This window comes from Triticum aestivum, chromosome 1D (genome assembly GCF_018294505.1).
Source record: "Triticum aestivum cultivar Chinese Spring chromosome 1D, IWGSC CS RefSeq v2.1, whole genome shotgun sequence".
NCBI classification, from domain to species: Eukaryota; Viridiplantae; Streptophyta; class Magnoliopsida; order Poales; family Poaceae; genus Triticum; species Triticum aestivum.
In genome coordinates, this window is record NC_057796.1 from 423123098 (window position 1) to 423134593 (window position 11496).

The 11496-nt window shown below is 43.8% G+C and overlaps 2 protein-coding genes across 2 annotated transcripts; one reads left to right on the forward strand and one right to left on the reverse strand.

The window, feature by feature from the left end:
* The first annotated feature begins 3688 nt into the window (after nt 1-3688).
* On the forward strand, nt 3689-4195 carry LOC123160007 (endo-1,4-beta-xylanase 3-like). Its single transcript, XM_044577815.1, has one exon. The coding sequence runs from the start codon at nt 3689-3691 to the stop codon at nt 4193-4195; it is 507 nt and encodes a 168-aa protein (XP_044433750.1).
* A 2426-nt stretch (nt 4196-6621) lies between these two features.
* Nucleotides 6622-9709, reverse strand: LOC123182569 (uncharacterized). The gene is made up of 3 exons (XM_044595192.1): nt 8167-9709; nt 7159-7779; nt 6622-7126 (listed from the first exon to the last, which is right to left on the reverse strand). The coding sequence occupies exons 1-3, from the start codon at nt 8746-8748 to the stop codon at nt 6998-7000; spliced, it is 1332 nt and encodes a 443-aa protein (XP_044451127.1). The 5' UTR covers nt 8749-9709; the 3' UTR covers nt 6622-6997.
* Between the last annotated feature and the right edge of the window lie 1787 nt (nt 9710-11496).

Genomic DNA, 11496 nt, shown 5'->3' on the forward strand with positions numbered 1-11496 from the left:
ATTTTCAGCAAAGGTCATGCTGAAATTTTCCATGAATTTTAGCATGACTTTGCTAAAAATAGGACATATGGGGTACTTGTGACTAATGCATGGGCCGGGGTCTTAGTACTTAATTAAGTAGGATCAACTGCCTCTTGTGTTATACATATAGAAGTGTGATATCTACTCATAGTTATTACTAATGTCAGTTGCTCGTCATCGATAAACCCTAATCTGGTAGGATGACCTACTAAAAAAGCCCATACCACATATTCTATTTGGATGGCCCTGCTAACCCTTGACCATAAATACTTGAGATGGATGTAGCAGGCTTAAAGAAAGAAATGTTTTTAGGCCAACTCCACTGGGCCTGGCTGAAAATGCACAAGTGTGCATGACTAACAATATTCTATTGTAAAGCTAAACAGGAAAGAGGAACCACTCATCCTAACCATTTGCTCTCAAAATTACCACTTCACTTCTTACTACTGAAAATCTTAGACCATCTCCATTCACCAATTGCTCAAACCAGTTCGAAGGGCGTGTTTTCACCACACTGTGGATTATCTTATTGGACCCAACAGAGATGATGTAGTTTTGAATTATGAACATAGGAAATGTCGTCATCGGACGACGAAAGTCTCCCGGGGGAGTGCGACTGGTGCCACGACGGTCGAGGTCTGTGCGACAGGCCTCACCTGGACGATGATCGGCGCTTCAGCATTAAGCTCGAGGAGACCTTCGAAGTTGAAACGGTACGCAACGACGACAAGTGTTTTTTTCATAATTAAGCATGACTTCAACTATTTCAACGTGTAATTTCATCTTTTACAATTCGAGTATAGTTTATCCCATGCCATGCAAGACGCTATGTCTTGGAGAGGATGGATTTTGAAGATCATGAAAATTTTGAAACGAAGAAAATTCACCTAAGGACACATCATGATGTGGATTTTGAAGTAAATCTGTATAATGCTGAGAGCGTAACCCATTTTGGTTGCAAAAATTGGGAAGCATTTTGCAAGATGTATGGTTTTGATGAGGGTATGCTTGTCACCATGGATCTTGGTGATCCTGACATCGACCAAGACAATATGGACATTTGGGTCCTTGTTGATACGCCTCCAGTTCTACCGCTATGTGAGTTTCTCAAACATAGTTAATTATTAACTAATTTATATTGTTTATTTCAAAATAGTTGACAACTTATTTCCATTGACAGCTTATTTTGATTGTTCAAAAAATGTGCGGAACATGGTAGACAAAACCCACTACACCGATGGCTCCGAGTTAACTTATCAGGAGAAAAATCATCTGGTCGGATTTTGTACTGATCTTGAGAATTACAATATCTACAATCAAACTCCTCAACATTATGGTCAATACGTGCCACTAGTGCACGTGTTGAACTACGGTAACTACCATGGAGATACCCTGGTAAGATTTTTTACTATTACGACATCCGTGCATCTTTTGCATACTTCTAAAACTAGTACATCATTGCTAACTATGAAGTTATTACTATGTTTTTCAACAGAGAATCCCAGAGGATTGTGTGCCTCATTTGATGTATCAGAATGGCAGCCTTCGTGTTTTGAACTTATATCTAGGTCATCCTACGAATCTCAACTGTCCATACCGGATTTCTAGAAGAAGTGGAGACATGCTAATCAGAGAATGAAAAAAATGTATGGACGGTCGTAAGGAGGTTCTTGGAAGCAAAAGGAAGCGCCGCGCAAGAATTGGAGACAGGATGATCTCCATTCTCCATAATGGAGAGTCAGGGTCTATATTGTTTTATGCTATTTTACCTTAAATAGGGTATTTAGGTCCTGCCTATACTGATGATCATGTGCTAAGAACAATTAAGTAGGGTTGGTTCGATGACTATCAGGATGATGATCGTATGACTTGTTATTAATAACGAGTAGAAGTTGTATGATGATGATTAGTAGGACTTGTTAGGATTAGTATTACTTTGGACAAACTCGCTACTCGCGGTCTCGAGACTTGTAATGTTCTATCTTTGTTCGGTCTTTTGAATTCGGAGATTAATATGGTGAATTATATTCGGAGACTAATCTTCTATTGTATTCGATGAATCTGCTGTTGCTGTGTGGTGCTGTTTATATTCTGTCCAATAATATATTTTGTAATCTGTGCAAATATCAGAAAAGAAAAAAAAATCCCTAATATACATACTAATGGCGCATCACCCCAACGTGCGCCATTAGTATGCCAAAGGATAGTAATGGCGCATTACCCAGCAGTGCGCCATTAGTATGGCAAAGCACATGGGTAAATATGGCCCCCTGGGAGGCATACTAATGGCGCACCGTGGCCTATACTAATGGCGTACTGCCTGGTGCGCCATTAGTATACCAGATACTAATGGCGCACCAGTGGTGCGTCATTAGTAAAAAATACTAGTGACGTGATACTAGTGGCGCACCAGTAGTGCGCCATTAGTAGGCAAAACTGGTGCGCCATTAGTAGGCCTTTTCCTAGTAGTGGCGGTCTATGTGTGGAGTAATAGTAGTAGATGTAGGCAGGAGTCGGTCTACTAATCTTGGACGTGATGCCTATATAATGATACTTGTCTGGATATCGTCATGATTATTTGAAGTTTTATCAATTGCCCAACAGTAATTCATTTACCCACCGCTTGCTATTTTTCTCGGGAGAAGCCACTAGTGAAATCTACGGGCCCCGGGTCTCTTCTTTATTATATTTGCCTTTGTGATCTATTTTTATTTTCAGATCTATTAAACTAAAAATACAAAAATACGTTGCTACAATTTATTCTTATTTATTTTATCCCGCGTTCCCGCGAGATCTATTTATCCAATCTATCATATTTTTACCCCGTCTACTTGCCAATTTATGGCGCCGTTACTCGAAAGGGATTGACAACCCTTTTAATACGTCGGGTTGCGAGTATTTGTTATCTGTGTGCAGGTGCCGTTCACGTAGTGTTGCGTGGTTCTCCTACTGGTTCGATAACCTTGGTCTCATCATGGAGGGAAATACCTACCGTTGTTGTGCTGCATCATCCCTTCCTCTTTGGGAAAATACCGACGTAGTTCTAGCAGACGTCAAAAGGAATTTCTGGCGCCGTTTCCGGGGAGACATCATCAACACCTACCAGGTTCCTAATCATAAATCTCATCTCTTTGCAATTTACATTATTTGGTCATTTGCCTCTCGTTTTCCTCTCCCCCACTTCACAAAAATTTGCCGTTTTATTTGTCCTCTTTTTTGTTCGCCGTTTTCTTGTGGGATCTGTTTTTGAGTGCAATCTTATTTGTTACTTTTGCCGTTATGGATAGTTCTTCCTCTATTGCGTGCACTCCCGAGAACGAGGTTCTGAACTTTAAACAAAGGGGAGGAGAGAATTTAAAAGATGCTTGGTATAGGATTTGCAATGCTCATAATAGATCTATCCGTAAGCAATCTATCGTTGTTCTTCTTCGCTGTTTTTATGTGGGCATCACCACTTGGTATAGATTTGTTCTTGATACGATTATTGGTGAAAATTTTCTTGATGTGTCCCTCTGTTGATGCTTTTAGTGCTATGAGGAAGTTAGTGGGCTCATCACCTCTTATGATTAATGAAACAACTTTGACTTTGGAGCATGTTATGAAAAGACTAGATGCTATTGAAAAGAAAATGCTTACCGAAGAACATTTTGAAAGCCTAGATAAAAAGATGCATGGCTGCGGCGTGGCGGTGCGCGGCATCGGCCTGCAGGGCCACATGCAGAACCCGGTCGGGGAGGTCATCTGCGCCGCCATCGACAGGCTCGCCAAGACGGGCGTGCCCGTCTGGTTCACCGAGCTGGACGTGCCCGAATACGACGCCGACCTCTGCGCCAGGGACCTGGAGGTGGTGCTTCGGGAGGCGTGCGCGCACCCGAAGGTGGAGGGTATCATCTTCTGGGGGTTCATGCAGGGCACCATGTGGCGCAACAACTCCTGGCTTGTCGACGCCGACGGCACTGTCAACGAGGCCGGCCAGATGTTCCTCAATCTCCAAAAGGAGTGGAAGGCGGACGCGCGCGGGAACGTCGACGGCGACGGCGACTTCAAGTTCAGGGGCTTCTACGGCAGGTACATCGTGGAGGTCATGACGGCGACGGGGAAGCAGATGCTCCAGACCTTCACCATGGAGAAAGGGGACAACACACCTCTCCTCGTGGATTTGGCCCACGCCTAACAGGGAATCCATCTGATAAGAAACTATGTATTTATACCAATCTAATTACATCATGCATTATTTTTGTGTACAACGGTAATCATACGCTCATGTGATTGAAGTGACGACACGTAAGAAATAAGGTTGTATAATTTTTATATTTTTTTAACACAGTACAAACGGAAGCGCTCATATACACGCGCATAATTTTCACATTCTAAGGTAACTGGTATTGTATTTTGTAAGCGAAGGTATTGTACTCCTAAATCTGATGAAGACGATTAAAGCAAAAGGCCTATTGGTCAGACAAAGAGATACCCTAGCAGCAACAGCAGCAAGAGCTGAGGAGGAAGCAAGAAGCGCGCCTTTGACAACGCAAACGCCAAGGGGCTGGAAAATGTAATGTTCGCCATGGCCATGGCTCCAAAGACCCTCTAGAGTGGCTGGAAGAAGTGACCAAGAACTCCACCTATCTAAGCCGTCAGCACAAGGAGTAGGTAGTAGTTTTTATCATATTTTAAATATTTCAACGCCTGCCCAACGAACCTCTGTATTACCCAACGGGCTTTGTTACACCTACGTACATATTATAGGTAAAGTTACGTAACAGCTGACTTGGTGTGATTAGATTGAAAGAAGAAATAGCTGGGGCCCCACCCCATGAAAATCGGGGGGAGGGTGATTAGATTATTGAAGATTAAGTAAGGTTACGTAACTACCTAACGTAGGTGTAGGATTATTGATTACCCAACCCTTTCTGATAAGCTACAATTCAGGCTTATCATGATTTTCAACATGCTGCTTCTCATTTCCATCATTGAATTTTTTTTCCTGTAACTTAAATCAACAAGTACATGACAATAAGTAAGGGATCCAACAACATGATAACCAGAGATAGCAAGAAACAATACCGTGACACGCGCAAAAGAACGTGCGGACTTAGGAATACCAACTCGAATATCGTTCCTTGTATGTGTTTTTGTTCATGCTAACGGTCTTTGCGGCTTATTTATAGAATGGACATATGTAGTTGTTGTCATCAAACAGTTTACTTATGGGCCATTTTATCGTTCACATAGTTCGCTTGTATTCGTTTGTATTTACCAAGATAGAAGTCCAAGCCCATCTCCTTCTTTCGCCGTCCAAAGCAACCCAACAGTCGGGTCCAAGGAAAGGCCACTACGCACACCTCCCATGGTGCACGACCCTGCCTGGCTTTCAACGCTGTGGTCTGACCGGAGATTCCTACTCAGAACAACCAACACAGCTCGGTGCCATCCGGGCACACCAGACTCCAAATACCAGGCAACACACATATATTTTATGCGACGCTAGCCGTGTCGGCAAAAGTCATCTCCCTTGGATTCATTTGCTTTCCTAGATGTTTAAAGAGGGGCTGCTTTATAAATTAACATCAAAATGCGTTGGATAAACAAGAATGCAAAAGGTAATGAACATCTAAAAGCATCGAACAGGCTAACAAATAGGGATAACTACCCCTGGATCATAGCAACTGTTTGTTCATAGTTGTCGCACTTACACATGACATCCTTCCTAGCCACTGATCTTTATCGCAGATCAATCTGGGCCCGTGTACTTTGCCTCGAGTGCGTGGTGGACTCATGTTGACAAGTGAAGTCGTGAGGGAGTTGGTTGGCCGTCGTTGTTTACGTATGGCTGAGTCCGGATAGACATGGAAAAACATAATATCCACCCAGCTGCAAGGGTCAAAACATGGGCAACGCTAAAAAAGGTGAGAAACATACTTACCCGGCATGTTGTCAATATGGGGCCTGGCCGACTATCTTCTTTGCTAGTTGCTACCACGGTTTCGTTCGGCTTGCATCGTTCCTGGTGGGAGTCCTGGTCATGTGGCCCCGGATAGCCAGCGAGGAGTTCCCCTGAAAGCTAAGTGAACTATTTGAAACACAGATTTTATTATCTGCAAAATAAAACGATTCCATGATTATGTTTTTTAGAAGATAAGTATAAATAGGTAGATTGTGTACTACAGCCATGATGTGTTGGAATAGTTGGTGGCCACAAGCGCATGAATCATCGCAGTAACTCCACTAAAAAAATCATGTTCTTTTTTTTAAAACGGAGACAAAAGTAATAGCCTCATCCATTAACTAAGAAGGAGAGAGTCGCCCAGTTAATTTACGGAAAATCATATCAAAACCATTATAAACTTGCTCATGACAGTTGAAGAAGAACACACCAACAAGCATGCCAACTACTTACGAATCATGAAGACACATGACCACAAAGGCAGGACGACAAATACACCCAACACGATACTACTGCCACCCTCTTGTACTCCCTCCGTCCCAAAATTCTTGTCTTAGATTTGTCTAAATACGAATGTATCAAGTCACGTTTTAGTATTAGATACATCCGTATCTAGACAAATCCAAGACAAGAATTTTGAGAAGGAGGGAGTAGAATATAGGTCAACTGCACCCTATCTAGCAACTAGCCTTGTCCCCGAAACTAATACTGCATGAATACGCGCTGTGATTCTATAATATTCACCAACCATTTCTTGTTGCTTGGCACAAGAAACACTTACAAACAGAAGTATTCCCTCATGCGCCAGGGAAAATTAGATGCTAGATTTTTCTATTTAGGGAGTGGCCATAATGGCTAGCTTTATTAACTTGAACAACGATTACATCATTTGCCAGGACAGAAAGGATCCAGTCTGGAGGGTCATCAACCCATTTAAAAGAACTTTATTCAAATAACTAACTCTGGCTGCTAGTTATTATCATGAGCAATTTTAACATGGTCCCTCTTAGCTCCTCTTTTCACATGATATAGTTAGTATCGCGTTATTCGAAAGTGGTGGAACACATTACATAACATGGACACCACTGTGGCGATACAATGAACATGCCTACACGGATCACCTCGAGAAGCAAGCAAAAAACCACCTATATAGTCCTTTTCCTAAACACAACCAAAAAAGGTTTATCGCTTACAGTCAGCCATGTCTTATCCTTATAAACATGCAAACCTAGGTCTCTGCATGGCCCCTTGTCAACACATGAAACTATCTTATATCCCGAGAGATCTATGCCATGCCTCTCAACCCGGAACACCCCAAACGATCTTAGGCCCTCTTCACTGCCGGCGGCCACGTGTTTAGGCTCTCCTGATGACGACTCCGGCACCTGTCCGGTAAGGTGCCAATCTAGCACATCAGAGCAAAAGCTTCTCAAGTCGTGGAACTTGATCCATATGTCACTCGACAGGCGGATCGGCTCAGTGGCAGAAGCATGTTCTGGCAACGGAGTGAATCGCAGGGGTGTGCCGAGGAGAGTCTCGCTGCGCTCCTTGACCACAAAATGTAGGCACCGTAGACCGGTTGGGACAGCTTTGAGGCCACCACCGCTCGCAGGTTTGGCTGGGAGGATGTAGTAATTTGACTTGCTATTTAGCACGTTGCCTTCTATGTCATAGACCAGTTGGGTGGCGTTGTTGGCAGAGCAAGGCAGGGTGGTGATGGCGAGGAGATGGAGGAGGAAGAACATATTCAAGGAGAAACTCTTTGGTAAGTTGCAAGTGCTAGTTTCCCTAGTTTGAGGCATCTCCATCTTGAGCTGTCATTGCAAATAACATGAGGTAAGAACGATAGCACTAGCACCGCAGGCAAGAAAAAAATGAGTAGGACACCGACATAGAAGAATGAACAACAATAAACAGTTAGGACAGAGCGGTATGCCATCTAGTTCTTCAAATGAGCATCTTCAAAGCACCAAGTTTAATCTGCATAAGATCAGTATATGTTCTTCATACTGTATGCAGAATAGAGCACATTGACTCGTGCCAGAAGCATTTCCTGTTGCAATACAATGAACTTGCGCACAGATCAACACCAGAAACAAGCAAATAAAAAACACCTATAACCTCTCTTTCCTAAAGACAACGATAAAAGGCTTATTGCTCAAGGTCAGCCACGTCTTGTCCTTAGTAGCGTGCAAACCTACATCTTTGCATGGCCCCTTGTCAACACATGAAACTATCTTATATCCCAAGAGACCTGTGCCATGCTTCTCAACCCGGAACACCGCAAACGATCTTAGGCCCTCTTCACTGCCGGCGGCCACGTGTTTAGGCTCACCTGATGACGACTCCGGCACTTGTCCGGTAAGGTGCCAATCTAGCCTTTTAGAGCAAAAACTATCGAAATCATGGAACTCGATACAGATGTCGCTCGACAGGCGAATCGGCTCGCTGGCTGAAGCGTGTTCTGGTAGTGGCGTGAACCACAGGGCGGTGCCGAGGACAGCCTCGCTGCGCTCCTGGAACACGAAGTGCAGACACCGCAGGCCAGTAGGCAAAGCTCTAAGGCCCCCGCCGCTCGCACGTTTAGCAGGGAGGATGTAGTAATTTTGCTTGCTACTTAGCACGTTGCCCTCCGTGTCATAGACTAGTTGGGTGGCGTTGCTGGCAGAGCAAGGGAGGGTGGTGATGGCGAGGAGCTGGAGGAGGAGGAGTAAGAGCATATTCAAGGAGGAACTCTTTGGTAAACTGCAAGCGCTAGTTTCCCTAGTTTGAGCCTTCTGCATCTTGAACTGTCATCCCAAATAACATGATGTAAGAACGATAAGCACCACAAGCAAGAAATAATGAGAATGATACTGGCATAGAATGAACAAAAATTAACAGTTAGGACAGAGCAGTATGCCATCCAGTTCTTCAAATGAGCATCTTATATGTACTAAGTTCAATCTGCATAAGATCTGTATGCTCTTCATAGTGTACGCAAAATACAGTGATTACATAATTGAATCTAGCAAAAGGTAGTTTCTCTCGAACAAAAACAACCCACCCACTCAATCAATTCTAGCATCAAAGATATGATTTTCCTATCCACTTCTTCAGCTATTAAGAAATTATACTGCAGTTCAACCAGTCTTCCCCGAGCTTGTACCTAGCCTAGCCTAGCCTGTGGAGTACTAGAAGGAAGGTTGTTGTTCATGAGGACAATTGTCTCTAGCCCTAGTTTATTCCTATCAAGCAGTATGCCATCCAGTTAGATCACCAGCTAACTACCACACAACTCCCGAGTAAACCACCGGTTCTGCAGCTCAATCGAGGCGACTCTACTGAACAAATTTGCGCACCAATCAAAAGAGAGGGAAACATCAGGGTGCTGGGCGGGGCGGGCTCCTTGCCTGGAGGGAGGGCTCGGCGGAGCTGAGGCGGTCAAGGGACAGCACGACCTTGGCGACGGCCGGGTTAGGGTTAGCTTCGCTGGAGGAGGCGGAGGCGCCCTGCCAGGCCAGGGAGACGACGGGGGAGCGCTTCATGAGCCACACGGAGCGGTCCGCCCGCCCCGTCTCCAGGTACTTCGCCTCGTCGCCTATCCCGCCGGCTGGCCGACCGCCGCGGGTGGTCTCGCGATTTGGGGGGTTCGGGAGGCCGTTCGGTGGCGGCGCTAGGGTGACCGGGAGGAGCGGCGCGTGATCTATCGTGGCGGAGGACCGGAATAGACTAGTCTAGACTGGCACGTGCGGATGGCGTGGACGCGAGACTAGTAGGAGCAGAGCAGAGGAAAGCAGAGTGAGGTCTTATAGAAAGAAAAGAAATGAAATGAAAAAGGAAGTTTTTCTTTTGTGACGCCAAGAGGAGAGACCACTTTGTAGACCTGACACGCCAGGTTTATTGATCGGGCAACTATTTTTTTTAAATCACATCGGCTCCCAACCGAGCAATTTCTTCCTGGTTCACACTCTTACCACGTTGGAGGCAGAGGTGACAGGATGCAGCAATGACGGTGGAGGCGAAAACTGGAGCGAGGGGGGGGGGGGGGGGCTACATGAAGCGATAACGATGGTGGAGGTGAGGAGGGTGTTGGCGGTGGAGCACCATCGCCGGAAAGAAAAACCTTTTTCCCTTGAGGTTGGAAAAGATAGTCCAAGCAAATAGCACCATCAGAGGGTATTGGTTGCTGGGTCAGGGCAGAGGAGAGAAAGATGACAAAGGATGAACAGAAGAAATAGTGAAAAAGGTGAGTCGTTGGACTCGAATCAACTAAACCTTGAGAAGTAAGCAGTTAGGTGCTCACAAAGATCATTTTATGTCTTGAGGTCTAAAAATTTGGAAATTTTCTACTGAAGGTCATGACCGTTTGACTATAGCGGGGAGCAATAATTCTTTCTGGGTAACATAAAAAAATTACTATAGATCTACAATTTTATTATCTTACCCTACTAGAAAAGTGTCTTAGACACACTCCTTTGGGGTTAAAATGGTGATTTTAATTATTGGCTTATTTTAACCTTGATTTAGGTTTAGTTTGTTGTTGCTCAAGTTTCATGTGCTGAAGTAAATTTATTATGCACCTTCATTCATGAGAAACTAAGTGCAACAATAGACAAAAAGTTAGATGGCCAAATAATAAAGTTGGCAAAAAATACAATTGTTAGGTAAAGGAGGTCAACACAATCCGCCTCAATACCAAACAAAATATGGCCATACTACATTGATCTATTCATACCCCGAAGGGAGGATGGGACAAAAGAGAGGAGAAATACGAAAGGAGCGGGTCGTCTTCATGTTATGAAAATTACTCAAGAAATTCAATCTCGTCCACATAATTAGTATCAAAATGATACAAAATGGTGCAACTCATTGCATAACAAGAACATGCGTAGTGATATGATGAACTTGTGCACCGATCAACACAAAGAATAAAGCATAAAGCAACTAAACTCGTGCACTAATCAAAATAAAGGTATGAAGGTTCTATCCCGTCTTGCTGTGGTCATTGCGACCAATACCAAAGAACATGTGCATGTCTCGATAAAACATGCCTCCCGATCCAGTGGATAGTCGACTGGTGCATCGACCTAACTTGGTGGTGGTGGAGGTAATGGTGTTGTGAGTACTTTTGGTGCCCTTGTTTGTTCTTTCATGATCATTGATCTCCTCCCCCACTTCCCCATTGTATGGCAATAAATTAGTGGTTCGGCAATCTGCTTTACATTGCTGTGCTTATTTTGTCTTATTTTTTTCATCGGGATGGAAGAAAATCGAGATGCAAGATATAAACGATGACTTTGAAATACTTTGATGTAAAATTTTCATGTTATTAGGGAGCTTGTATATTTGTGTTTGTTCCAATGCCCTCCTTACATGTACTCCTTCAAGTAATTAATAAAATTGGGTTGCCTATCTAACTAAAAGGTAAATTATGGGTGAGTCTGTGTACCTAGTACATAAACAAAATAAATAAAAGAGAACATGCATTTTGTTAATCTTGTGTGGGAAACAAAATTACAAGACCCCCTATATTGTCTAATTTAGTTTAT

Coding starts and splice junctions, on each gene's coding strand:
- LOC123182569 (XM_044595192.1), bottom strand. CDS start 8,748: ATGCAGAAGGCTCAAACTAGGGAAACTAGCGCTTGCAGTTTACCAAAG. Junction 7,780..8,166: donor ACAAGGGGCCATGCAAAGAT/GTAGGTTTGCAC, acceptor TTGCAATGACAG/CTCAAGATGGAGATGCCTCA. Junction 7,127..7,158: donor AGGATAAGACATGGCTGACT/GTAAGCGATAAA, acceptor GGTTGTGTTTAG/GAAAAGGACTATATAGGTGG.
- LOC123160007 (XM_044577815.1), top strand. CDS start 3,689: ATGCATGGCTGCGGCGTGGCGGTGCGCGGCATCGGCCTGCAGGGCCAC.